The sequence below is a fragment of the Pediculus humanus genome, genomic scaffold (genome assembly GCF_000006295.1).
Source record: "Pediculus humanus corporis 1103172107526 genomic scaffold, whole genome shotgun sequence".
NCBI classification, from domain to species: Eukaryota; Metazoa; Arthropoda; class Insecta; order Psocodea; family Pediculidae; genus Pediculus; species Pediculus humanus.
The window spans coordinates 16576-31234 of NW_002987142.1; the positions used below are offsets into that span (position 1 = coordinate 16576).

Here is a 14659-nt window from a genome sequence, read left to right on the forward strand (position 1 = left end):
TAAACGTAGATGGATGATATTGTATATATTTAAAGAAAAAAAAAATTTGTAATTTAAATATCAACGAAGTTATAACATTTGTTTTGTAAATAATGTAAAAAAAAAAAAATAATAATAATGATAATGATTCATGTACAAAAATAAAAGCATTTTTAGTTTTGATTAGTTACGACAAAAAAAAAAAAATAAATAAATAAAAAGAAAAGCCCGGTTGATAAATAATAAATACAACGACATAAAGGCTCTTGGATCAAGGTTTAATAAAAAAATAATAATAATAATTAATTAATTAAATTTGAAAAATAAATAAATAAGATTCATATATTATGCAAAGATTGAGAATAACATTTAAACGTTCAAGAACACCAACGGGAGCCGAAATGAAAACTCAAAGTAGTTTGGAAGTACCCAAGCAAGTAAGATCCGCGTCATTTGACGAAATGCAATTGGAAGTAAAAAGAAATCAGGAAATGTTGCAACAAAGCGATGACAAATCATTATTAAAAGTACCCGTCAACAATCAAAGAAGTAAAAGCGTGGATGCCGGTTCGAGCGAAGACTGTAATAATATACTTTATTTAGAAGTACCCCGTCCGAACGTTCGTAGAAGGTCATCGAGTGAAAAACTTCCGGTTTTTTGCGTTCATTGTCAATATATAGACGACATTGCTAAATTTCATCAAAGCATTGCCGTCGAAGAGGAGTCGTTCGATTCGAATACGTCGTTGGAATCATTATCGTCACTATTGGGAAGCAGTGACAGCATGTTTTCATTAAACGATGATGGGGAGGAAGACGAAGACGAAGATGATGAAGAAGAAGAGGACGACGATGTCGTCGTCGTCGTCGATGATAATGATAAAGATGGAAATGTAGATAAAAGAAAAGCGGAAGTACGGAAGTTGACGGGATACGGAAAAAGAAAAGATTCGAATGAAACATCAATGCCGACAATGCCCGAATGTAACATCAAGGTAACGTTATCGTTGAATTCGCCGAGTTCAACGTCTGCCGACACAAATAGCGAAGATACATTCGTCACTGATGTTTCTGCCACGATGAAAAATCAAAATTGCAGACGTCGTTCAATAATATCACCAAAGCTGTCGAGACAATCCGCATTTGTAGTTGTAGATAAAAATTGTTCCTTAGATAATATATCTAATATTCCTTCAGAGGGAAGCGATAGCGATCTCGTGAAAACGGTACCGAATCAAGGTCAAGATCAATGTCAAACAGATTCCGGTAACACGATATTCGATTTTAGTGGTATTAATTTAAAAATAGATGAGTCGTTCGAATCGAGCGTGTCGTCGCCAAAGTTAGGAGGATCGGATAGTAACGTACCGCAAGTGAAAGACATTTTTTTACAAGTGCCAGAATTGAAAAGAGATCGAGCTGCATCCGTGGATTCGTGTTTTACAAAGGTATCGCAAAGTGGTAAAGCAGAAGAAGTTAGTTCAAATTCGTTGGAACCACCCTCCAACGTATCCCTAAGATCGAGATCTGTGGATATTGTACTTCCGACGGATGAACAAAGTAGATATAAAGCTCTCGCAATGGCTCACAGCACGAGGGTGTCAATGCAGGGGTAAGTTTAATATCATTTTTCATTACCTACGTCGTTATATGTTCGAGAGTAATTTATGGCGGCAAACGATTTTTTTGCCGCATCGTAATATTTTTTTCTTTTTTAAAAATCTTTACGATAATAATGATAATATTAAATAGTAACATTCATTGACAATAACATCCGTAAAAAAGATATGAATGATGATAAATATTTCCATATTATTAATGTTAGATAAAATATTTGACATCCATTATCATTTTCTCTCTTTCATTGTTCGATTGTGACGATGTATCGGTGACAAAAAAAAAAAAATTTTTTTTTCCTTTTACTGTCTCGAACGCACAGAGGAACGCATCGAAATAAAAAAAAAATATGCTTGAAGTTTAATAATAATTTATTATTTTTAAGAATTTTAAAAATTTAATTTTCTTTCTGTAAAAAAAAGAATTTTAATTAAAAAAAAAAATGGAAGACGCAAAATATTATCGATGTCGCTGACTACGCGTGTGTGTGTGTTTGTGTGTTTTTTTTTTACATTTTTATATTCGAGACAAACAGAAAAAAAAGTGTGTGTGTATGTGGTGTAAACTTGAAAAAACGGATATTAATTTTTATACGGATGACCACACGAATAACAAAAAAAAAAGCTCGTGCACACCCACACACACACACACACACACAAACGACGCATTCTTAAAAGTTTAAAAAGCTTAACACACGCCCACGATATTGACGTAAAAAAAAAAAAAATTTTTTCTTTCTTTCCTTTTCTTTCACACTTTATTTTCTATTTTTCATCCATTTTTTTTTTAATTTTAATAAAAAAAATTCGTGGATGTTGTTGTGTGCGAATGATGAATTATTAATAAACGTTATTCGTCACCGTAAAACAAACGACAAACACTGGGAAAAAAAAATCAACAAACTTATCAATTATTTTTATTTTTATTTTCTTATTCGTCGTCGCGTTTCTCTCTCCACTCCTTCCCCCCTCTACTCCCAAAATCTAAATTTTTCGTTTGTTCAAATCCGAATATAATTGTCGCCGAATCGTTTGTCGCAAAATTGTAACAATAGGATGACGTCACGTAATTTTTCCCCGCAAAAAATTATGCTTTCAGTCTCCCACGAGTTTGTTTTTTTTTTTTTTTTCGGCCGAATCAATAAATCGATAATTCTTTATTATTATTATTATTATTATTATTATTATTATTATTATTATTATTATTATTATTATCATTTATAGATTTTTTAGAAATCGATTTATATTTTCCAAAAAAAAAAAACCATAACTTTTGTAATAACGACAAGAAAATATACATCATCATTTTTAAATATTTGACATTACGTAAATGGATTTATATTCTTAGAATTTTTCCTTTTTTTTATTTTATTTACAATAAAACACGTTTTGTTGCACCGTACAAACAATGACAATGTGTGTTTGTTTGTTACCCCACCTCTCCTCCCCAGAGAATTTTCTTTTACAAATCACTGGGAAAAAAAAGAAAAATTTGTCTCTTATTTTTTGACATTTTACATTTTTGATAATTATAAAAAGTAGACAATATATTTTCGAGTTGAATTTTTTTTTTTTTTTTTATGGGAACGTATTTCTCTGTGGAAATCACGTGATATATTTTATTATTATGATGATGATGATGATGATGATAATGGTAAAACACGTACGAAGAACGAATTTTTTATTATTTCGATTTTTTTTTCAAATGCGAATTCCAACTATTCATTTTAACATCGAAATTTCTTTTTTTTTATTTTATTTTTGTCTTCTGCTTTTTTCTTACACGACAGTCGTAAAGAATTTTAAAAAAGGAAAAAAGGAAAAAAATTATCCTAAGCGTGTAGTCGCGCGTTTGTGTCGATTTACGATAAAATTATTTTTTGCGTAAGTTAAACAGTAAAAAAAACATTTTTACACAAATTTCTCCTTCCACGTGTGCGTGTGCGTGTGTGCGTGCACGACAAAAATTTTTTTTAAACGTTTAATCTAACGTTTAGCCTAAGGAAAGAAAAAAGAAAAAAAAATTTTTTTTACCATTTGAGAATTACGAATTTTGCCAAAGGAAATTATTAAATTTTCTTTCTTTCTTTCTTTTGTTTTCTTATTTTTCTTTCTTTCTTTCTTTTGTTTTCTTATTTTTCTTCCTCTTTTTCTTTTTCTTCCTCTTATTTGATTTTTAATTTCCGTTTCCTTTTTATTATTATTATTATTTTTTTCTTTCTTTTGTTTAATACACGCGGGCATTTTATCAAAATTTTTCCTTTTTTTTTTGTTTTTTTTCACAAAAAAAAGGAAAAAAAAATTTTTTTTTTACGTCGACGCGACAAAAACGGTCAAATATTATTATTATTATCATCGTTATTATTATTATTTTTTTTTTATAAGTTCGTATGAATACGTAAGAATGAAAGTTTATTATTTATTAATGACTTAACCAAAAGATTAGAAAATGAATTTTATAATTGTAAATAATAAATAAACCTTTCTAGAACCTTCGTCAAATATTCGTCTATAATATCCGTTATATTTTTTTTTTATCCCGGTGAAAATTTTCTCTCTCGTGATAATAATTATTATTATTATTTTCAAGATGAAGAAAGAAAGAGAGAGAAAAAAAATATAAAAAAATCGATAATGATTTATTTCCGGTTTATCGAGACGAATTAATTTCCTATTTCGGTAAAATTAAACAGACGAAAAAAAATTTTTTATTTCGGCCTTAACCTTGTCGTGGAATTAGACGAAAAAAAAAAATATTTTTTATCACGACTCGTCATAAAATAATAATAATAATAATAGTACGTCATTAATAATTTTTTTCTTCTTTTCCTTTCCTTTTTTTTTCTCTCAAAGGAAAAAACTTACGAGATGATAAATTTTTTGCGATGTTGCGTGAACGTCAACCCGCTTTCGGTGAATTTTTTTACATTTTTTTTTTTTTTCGTTGTGAGAATAAATAAAATCTAGCAGACGAAATTCACACGCGCGCACGCACACACGCACACATACATTTATTAATTTTTTTCCCATCGAAACGTGTAATAATAATAATAATAATAATACTATCGAACGTCATTCTTTAATTTACTTTTCCCCCCTTAAAAAAAAAAGAAATATCTTTTGCTACGACGCAAAGTGTCAGAAATAGCTTACAGTGTTGCCGAAATAATACATATTGTTGTTTTTTATAAATATTATTAAATTTATACGTTATACGTTTTTAATATTATTATCACTTTTTTTTCAAAAAATCAAATTAAATTTATTATGTTTGTTAGAATCGTAAAAGAATACGAAATGAAGAATATCGAATTAAAATTTTTTTTTTTTTCGTACGGATTGAAAGAGAGTGAAAGAGAGAGATAGAAGTTTTCGAATACGTAATAAATTTAACAAAAAGAGAAAAAAATTTAAGAAAAAAAAACATACATGTAAATTTTATTTTATTTTTTTTTTACGAAAAAATAAAAGGAATGAGACGCCATTTTGTAAAAAAAAAAATAAATAAATAAATTTTTATAATTAACTTTATTTAAAAAAAAAAAAAAACGAATTTAAGTTTAAAACTTTTATTATTAACTTTTTATCTCTCTCTTTCTCTGTCCTTCCCTCTCTCTCTCTCTCTCTCTGTCTTTCCCTCTCTCTCTTTGTTTGAACAAGGCATATTTGGCAAGGTTAAAAAATTTTTTGGAAAAGTTTTTTAAAATGAAAAAAAAGGTATTGTTTCCTTCTCCCTCTCTCTCTCTCTCTCTTCCTCCTCTCTCTCTCTCACTATCTTTCTCCATTCCTTTTTATACGTCAATTTTTTTTGTTAAAAACCGCATTTTTTCTTTTAAAAAAAAAATGACAAAAAAAATTTTCTCCCCAAAACTATCCGAAAAAAAATTCACGTTAAAAAATTTTTAAGTATGATGGAAATGTAAAAAAATGATGAGAACAATGATAAAAAACTATTTGAATATATTTTTCTTATAATATTTGAACTAATGATTTTTTTAAAAACAAACGCCGTCATTATCATTTCGATTTGTTTGTTCGTTTACCGTGCAATAATAAACAGAACAAAAAAATTGTTTAATAATTTTATTGATTCGTTTTTTAGTTTATTTATAATTAAATGAAAAATTTCTCTTTCTCTCTTCCTCTCTCTCTTTCTCTCTCTCTCTCTTATACATCTATACGGTAGCTGTCGTCGTCTTGTAATTTCAAATATAAAAAAAGTTTTTTAAAAACAATCTTCTTTTCATCTCTTGTTTGTTTTTATTTTTTTTTGATTATAAAAGAAGCCGGATGAATTGCCTTAACAAACAATCGTTATGTTTTCTTTTATGTTTTTATGTTTTTTATGTTTGTTTGTTTTTCTTTTCAATTTTTAAAATTAAATTTTTTTTTTTTTTTTACTTTTTCTCATTTGATTGTAACGATTTTTAAATTTGATTTAATTTTAAATTTAAAAAAAAAAAAAAATCATTTTTCCGCCATTTTTATATTTTCGTGCTACGCGAAAAAAAATTTCGGTAAAAATTTTTAAGCATGAAATGAATTTTTTTTTAAATATCGTGTCATAAGAATCTCGTATAAATTTTTTTTCTTTTATATTTATAATAAAAAAAAAAAGAAAAACAACATTTTTTTATATTTTAAGCATATTAAAAAAAAGGAAAAAAATGGAGGCATGCATAGAAATATATATAGAAAAGAAAAGGTTTGAAAATTAGGTGATGAAAATTAAAAAGTTTAAAGAAATTTTCAACGCGGAATAAAATAACGCCGCGAATTTTATTTATTATTATTATTATTATTATTGTTATTTAAATGCGTTTAGCATATACGTTAAACCTTTTTTTGATAATAAATTAAAAAAAAAGGATGAAAGTTAAAATATATTTGACGTCATTTCCTATTTATATATTTCAGGTTATTAAAAAAAAAAAAAAGAAAACTGGTAACGTTTAACTTTACGAAATATTTATTTAATTATGTAATTTTTATTCTTTTTTTCATAATTATTTATTAAGTTTATATAAATTATTTTATTACTTACTCTTTCTCTCTCTCTCTTTTCTTTATTTCTTACCTTTTCTCTTCCTTCCTTTATCCCGTTTTTTCTTCTCGTTCTTCTATTTCTCTCTATCTCTCTTTCTTTTTCTTTATCTCGTTCTTTCATTCTCTCTCTCTCTCTCTCTCTCTCTTTCTTTTTTTTTATCTCGTTTTTTCATTCTCTCTCTCTCTCTCTCTCTCTCTCTCTCTCTCTCTCTCTTCATTCAGTCTATATTTCTTTGATTTTCTTTTAATTAGCATTAAAATTTTTGATTTTTTACCATAGTGACGTGTCTGTACTTGTATTTTTTTATTTTTTAAATGTCCTTCACGTGTTTTTTCCAAACACATTATCGTTAAATAAAAATAAAAAAAAATCAATTCGTTATAATCTTAATAATAATAATAATAATAATAATAATAATAATAAAAGGTTTTATTGAAAGTTTGTGCGAAATCGATAAATAAAATAATAAAGTTACAACTTAACGGAATATATTAAAAGTAATACAATGAACTTTCTCATTTCAATTGTGCTTGTCGTTTGTTTGTTTGTTTTATTTTCTTATTGCGAAAAGCCTTTGAATGAATAAATTGTAAGAAAATGAAATTATGTTGTAATGATGTCGCGTCACAATACCTGAAAAAGGTTAAAAAGGTTCATTTTTATAAAATATTGATGACGAATGTTCAAAAGTTTTAGAAAAAAACTGGGGAGAGGGGGGCAAGGAAGAGGAAAAAGAAAAAAAATCAATCGAACGTTCGTTTTTAATAATAATAATAATAATAATAGTAGTAATAATAATAATTTACGTTCGCATTTTTAAATTTTATTAACCGAGTGTGTGAGTTTTTAATATCGAAACGTTGGTAGAAATTTTTTTTTGGATTCGATTACTCGAATCACTTGAAATCACATCAACTGAAACTTTTTTTTCGTTTTCGGATCATTAACAAATAATTTTTTTTTTTAACGCCATCTTTTTTTCGTCGAACTAATAATAATAATAATAATAATAATAATAATCTTTTATTATTATTTTCGTTTTTGATGTTGTTAATGCAGTAAAAGATTTTATAGACTGGAAAATTTTGAGGGGGAAACTCGGGGAAAATTTAAAAAAAAAACGTTTTAAATGAATAAATGAAAAATTATTAATTAAAGTTAATTAATTAATTAATTAATTATTAAATAATACTTTTAAAATACTTAATAAAAATGATACGTTTTATATTTAATAATTTTTTACTGCAGTTTATTCGATTGTTACAACTTTTAAATTTTTTTTCCCTCTTTTTTTTTTCTTTTCTCCTCCATTTTGTTTTTTTTTTGTTTCGTTTCAAAGTTTTTAATTAAATTTTAAATTTAATTTTTTTTTTTTTTAACTTTTCGTTTCGGTTATGAAATTGATTATTTATTTAAAGTTTTTTTCTTTTTCCTCGCGGTGCTACTGGAAAATTATAACGAATAAAAAATAATAATAATACTAAAAATTGCATTTTTCTTTTTGTTACCCTGGGAAAAATGCATTTCACACAAATTTCCCGCGGCGTACGCGGGAATACAACCTACATTTCAACCTCAACCCACCCCCTGAGCCAGAGCCATCAGGTTTCATCCCACTTGAGGAAGATCTCGGTACTCCCTCTTTTTACCCTTCGAGTAACAATCCACATCTGTTACCATCGTTCCTGTCTCTTCCGCAGAGTCTGAGAGTTTTCAGAGTGAGAGAGAGAGAGAGATAATCGTTTATCTGTCTTTCTTCACATCGCAGCTTCGCATTTTCCTTATTTTGAATCAAGTATACAGAGGCTCAAGTACTCCCATGCCTCGAAAGGATGTTAGGTTACTTATCCTCTTACGTAGGTCTGTTCTTGTTTGGAAGAGTTGAAATTGAACTTCCATTTCCAGGATTTGAACCCACGACTCTCAACTCGGTGACTTTTGGGCCGATTTTTCCCCTTTTCAGATTCAACCTGACTACCTTCGTTTCCTCGGGCTCCCCAGCGGACGTATAGTCAACGTGAAAAATTCAATCCCAGAATCCTCCTCTCCTAAAACCTCCTCTCTATACACAGCCTCCCAGTAGTTGAATTACAGGAAGGTACACCACCACTCCCCCTCTTTTCTACATTTTTCTTCCATTTCGATGTTTTCTTTTTTTTCTGGAGGGAAATTACGAAAAATAATTTTTATTTAAATCGAGTTAATTTGTAATTACAATTAAAAATTTCCCATCGTTAATATTAATTTTTCTTTTTTTTTTTTTGTTTATTTCAAATGCAATAAAATTCTCCAGTTTTATTTTTTTTTTTTTTTACATAAAATTTACCGGTTCTGAAATTTACTTACAAATTTCTATTCTTTTTTTTCCAATTAATTATTCGAAAAATTTAAATTTTTCCTTTTCAAAAATCGATATTACGTAATAATAATAATAATAATAATAATAATATAATTCAATATTTAGGTTACCTGGGTTTTATATTTAATAATAATAAAAAAAATTCGATTAATGGATTACAACACACGCGTAAGCCTCCACTTTTTTCCTTTCGATCCCTCCTTCCTTATTCCCTCCTTCCTTATTCCCTCCTCCCTTTTTCCCCGCCTCCATCGCGAGTAAAAATTTTTAAAGGGATTCGTATAAACGCGTACATCTTAAAAAAATTTCCCAAAGGGATTTTTTTTAATATTAAGTGATATAATAATATTGCTTCCAGGGTAAAAACATTTTCTCTCCTGGAAATAAATATCACCTCCTGGAATTTTAAAATCTTTCTTTCTTTTTTTCTCTTTCTTTTTCCTTTTCGTTTCCATTTTGTTTTTTTTTTTTTTTGAAAAATTTAAATATTGATTGCGTCAATTTAAGTTTAAAGAGAGAGAGAGAGAGAGAGAGAGAGAGAGAGAGAGAGAGAGAGAAAGAGAGAGAGAGGGAGAGAGAGTTAAAAAAAATTAAATTTGTTTCTCGCGTTACGTAATTATTTAAATTTTTTTCACTTTAAAATCTTATTCGTAATTTAACGAAAACAGACATTTTGAATTCTATTCGTTTCCATCATCATCATTATTATTATTACACTTTTCACTTGAAATTAGACACGGTAGAAATATATGTATAAATTGATTTAATGAACATTTTAAAAAATAATCGTCGTGGAAGCATCGCGTGAAAATTTTTAAAATCCTTATTAAAAAAACAAAATTTCCCGCCAAAATAATTTTTAAAACAACTACAACTATTAATCGTATCCCCCGGATATTCTTTCCCCTACAAAAATTAGTATCATTATTATTATCACGTGTTTAACTCATGCGTTAAATATAACGGCGTTAAAAAATTATTTAAATAAAATATTATTAAAATAATCGATCGGTAATTAATTTCGCCGCCATTTTCCTTTCTTTTATTTTTACCGGCTTATTATTGCGAGAGAGAAAAAAAAGAACAATAATAGAAAGAAAAATATATAAATTATTCTTTTGTAAAACTTTTATAAAACCAGATTCGCAGTAGCAAAAAAAAAAAATATTACTTATAGCAAAAAAAAAAAAAAGAAAATTGTTTGGAAATGTTAATTTTTTTTTTTTTTTTACGATGATGAATTCATTATTTCTTTTCTTTTTAACGATTATTATTATTATTAATTAATAATAATAATTTTAAATCATTTTTCTTTTTTTTTTTAATGTATTACTTTTATTACTATTATTATTATTTTTTTTTTAACTTTTTAATGAGTTTTCGGTTTTTTTTTTTTTTTGAAATTTGATTCTCGTTTGTTATTAATAGCTTAAAAAAGAAATTTTCTTCATGCTTAATTGACTCATTTAATTTTTTTTTTAATAAATAATTGCTTATCGGCCGACAGATAATAATGATGATAAAGGTAAACGAAGTTAAGAAAAAATAATGATGGTGATGATGATGATGATGGAATAAAAAAAAAAAAAAAGAATAAAAAGAAAATTAAAAAAAAACGAAAAAGAAGAAGAATAAGAAGAAGAATAAGAAGAAGAAATAAAAAAAATAAAAATACCCTCGGGAAAGGCAAAAAAAATTTTCTTTTTTCTTCCCCCCACTACCCGCCCCGAAAAGCTCACCCCAACCCCGGTAGTCCCTTTTTTTCCTGGAAAAATAAGGAATTTTAAATAATGATAAATCGATTTAATATTATATTTTTTTGTGATTTATTATTATTATTCATATTGTTTTTCGTAACGTTTTAATTTTTATGGCAATTTTTTTTTCAAAATGGCGGAAATTGTAATTTTTTTTTTATTTTACTGTTGTGTTGCGAATTTATATTGTTTTCGAATCATTTCCGCTTTTCCGCTTTTTTTGTTTGTTTCGGATGATACAATTTGTCGGATTTTCTATTGGCTCCTATCTGGCATTGTATCTTTTTTTGGCATCTTTTATTTTTTTGTTTTTCGGTGGTGCCTTAATTGAATTCGTGACGTGATTTTTATATTTCCCCTAGCAAATAAAACCCTTTTCATCCCCTATATATAGGGATGGTAGATTTGGTATTTTAATATCAATTTCGATATTTTTTTTTTACTTGAAATTAAGAATGAATTCTTATGTAATTTGCATTTTCCTTTTATTATTATTATTATTGTCGCTTTTATTCAAAATAAGTCTTATGTTAATAATTGAAATTTTCCTGAGTTCGTTCCAAATCTCTCTTTCTCTCTCTTTTTCTATTTCAATTTTAATTTTCTACGGACTAACCAATTAAAACACGTTATTATTATTATTATTATTATTATTATTATTATTATTATTATTATTATTATTATATTAATATTTTTACTTTTTATTTAGGGCAAGCCTTTTCCGGAGTTTTTTATTGTTTGTTTCAAATTTTTATTCTGATCCCTAAGGAATATCTGTGATGTATGAATAAGTCATCCTGAGCTCCGGATTTGTACCTCCTCAACTGGGCTCCGGTGACGCACATCTGAGCTAGGATTAGGAGCCGTCTCAGGTCGATAGAAGAACTGTTTCCGGTTCTGAAATTGTCTCTTTTGATGCTAAAAGCGCGTGATGTTGCCAAGAAATAATCGCACCCGATTGGCTTCTCTATGCTGCTTAACTTCGGTGATCGAACGAGAGCCCCCCACGGCCGTTGGCCTTATTATTATTATCATTTTAACTTTTGAGCACGGGACGATTCCATGGATTTACCGGAGTTTTTCAGCATTTATTCTCTACCCGATTTTTTAGGAATAAATACTCAAATATCGGTGGCGCTACTATCGAAGAATGTGTGTGTTGCACAATTTCTTCTTTTAAACTCTTCAGAATTTTATTCAAATTTCTTTTAAGTGAATGTGGCATGGCTCCCACTGCTCCCTGGCAGTTTCTATTTCCAAATTTCTATACTTCAACCTTTTGTCTGCTTCTTTGACTGTCTCTGGTGTTTTTTTCTGCCGGTACGGATACTTCAATTAGTTTACACCACCTCTCAGAGTAATGTCACAGTATGATATCCGGTTTGTTGACTGGCACACTTCTGCCAATGTGGATTTGTTGATCGCACATGGACCGTAACAAGGTTATTATTATTATTATTCCCAATACTAAATAAAAGAATTTTCGTAAATTTTCTTCCACGATTTTTTTTTTTTCGAACACGAACAAACGAAATTTAGAAAGACTTGTTTGTTTTTATGTATAAAATTATGGTGCAAAAGTGATAAATATAAATCGGATTTGGGTTAGCCTGTTGCATGCTGTTCTGACAAATAAAAGGAAGTAATAAAAGAACACAAAAAACATCCGGTAGAAAATGTTTTTTATTGCTCTAGCAAAAATTCCCATAATGTTTTTTTTTTTATTCTTCCTCCTCCTCCTCCCCATTTCCCCCTCCCTTCTCCCTTCTTTTTTTTTTTTTTTAATATGAAAACTTTTTTTTTTTCACAAAAAAAAGATTTTCTTTAGTATTATTATTATTATTACAACTGTAAATTAAAAGGGTTTGATTTCACAGGTAAAAAAAACTTTAAAAAACTTATTATTTTAGTTAATATTCTGTTTTATCTCTCTCTCTTTCTCTCACTCTCTCTCTTTCTTATTTTTCCTCTCTTTTATTTGTAAAATAAATTTTGCGGTTGAATCGAAATTATTTTAAAAAACTTTTTTCCCTCTTTTTTTTTTTTCATAATTTATTTTTTATGAAATATAATAATTTTAATGTTTCCGGCTTCGTTTCCGGTATCGTTTCCGGTTTCGTTTTCGTTTTTTTTTTTTTTAATATTTTTTTAATATTTTATATATAAAAAAAAAAAAAAAAACATTTTTTTTTATTCGAATGTTTTTATTGTATAAATTTTTTTTTTCTTTCAATTTTTTTATTTCGTTCGATTGAAGCGGTAGGAGTGGGGGAGAGGTGAAAGGGCGAGGCAGAGAGAAGAGGAGGGGGAATGAACTTAAAATAAAAATTTTATAAAATAAAAAACTTTAAAATAATATATTTCGTACTTTTATTATTATTATTATTTTAGAATTTTTTTCTTCGAGTTTTTTAAACTTATAAAATTATTTCATATACTTCAACGACTCTCGAATAAAAAACAATAATAATAATAATTATTATTATTATTATTGCTCCCCACACGAAATAAATTTACAAGAAAGAAAGAGAGAGAGAGAAACAGAGAAAAAGTGAGAATGAATGAGAGAAAAAAAGTGCATTAAGGAATAAAAAAAAAAATAGGGCGTGAGAGAGCATATTAATTACTACGAAAAAAAAAAGAGAGAGAGAGATAGATAAAAAAAAAACAAATCGTGTAATTATTATTATCATTATTATTATTATTATTAATTTCGGTCATAAAAATTCATTTAAAAACGTTTCGTTGGGTGAATTTTAACTATAATTTTTAACCTGTAACAAATTTTTTTAATTATTATTATCATCGAAATAATTGAAAATATTTTTTTAAAAAATTTATAATAGTCGAAGTGATAATAATAATAATAATAATAATAATAATAAGCAAAAGGCCATGCCGTGCTCAATATGAATAAATCGATTCTCGTTCGATTATCGAAGTTAAATAGAATCGAGCGCGGTAAGTATTTGAATTGATGACCACCATTTTGAATCACGTGCTTCGGGCATCATCATGAAGAAAACAAAGATGGAATCAAAAAAAAAATTTTTGTTCTTCTGATGGATGGTTTGGGACAGATCAACAACCTTATATTCACTCCTCCTCGAAATATTGCTGGCAGAGGAGTTGAGCAATAAGATGAGCTCAGGAAGACTCACGAGAATCGATGAAGGGCTGCTTAGTAGGAAATCCATTCAGCAAGCATTTATTCCTTAGGGATACGAGTAGAGAGACGTGGAATGAGATGAGTATTGATCAAACTTCGACAAACGGATTAAGAAGAAGAAGGATGGCACGTTCGGAAAACCCAAAAGAGGAATTTAAGTTGAATAAAGAACGTGTGAATATGTGTAGAAGACGACACGAAGAGATTTGTCTTATGTATGGAAGTGACAATAAAAAAAAAAAAAGAAAAACGATTTTAATTATTCTAAAAGCACGACAAAAAAAAAATTCGGGTAAATAGAAAGTAATAAAATCGCATTGCGTGGCACTTGCGTAGCATTTTGAATGGAAGGGAAAAGTCTTGTAAACAGCATCAAGGATATTTCGACGTTTGAATCCCAAGGGAATTAAATAAAGATCTCGAACAAATGGAAATAAAAAAAAAATATATATCGACATGAAATTTCGTGTCTTCGAACGGGGAGGAAAACGACGATAATAATAATAATAAAAAAACCGTAGGAATAATTTTTTTTTTTTTTTAAATGTAAAATCGATATAAGATTACAAAACAATAAAATTATTAAAAGGAAAAAAGGAATTCAATTTAATAATAATAATAATAATAATAATAATGATGAAGACAAATTTTTCATTTTGAAAAATTATTTTAAATGTTTAAAATTTGTCACGTTTGACGTGACGTGGCATTAGCCGCGTGACGTCGACACCG

At 27.7% G+C, this 14659-nt stretch overlaps 1 protein-coding gene across 1 annotated transcript; it reads left to right on the forward strand.

Annotated features, from left to right (window-relative positions):
• Nucleotides 1–326: 326 nt before the first annotated feature.
• Phum_PHUM178420 (uncharacterized protein) lies at nt 327–1595 on the forward strand (the record flags this gene model as incomplete). The annotated part of the gene is made up of 2 exons (XM_002425123.1): nt 327–756; nt 877–1595. The coding sequence occupies 2 exons, from the start codon at nt 327–329 to the stop codon at nt 1593–1595; spliced, it is 1149 nt and encodes a 382-aa protein (XP_002425168.1).
• Nucleotides 1596–14659: the final 13064 nt, after the last annotated feature.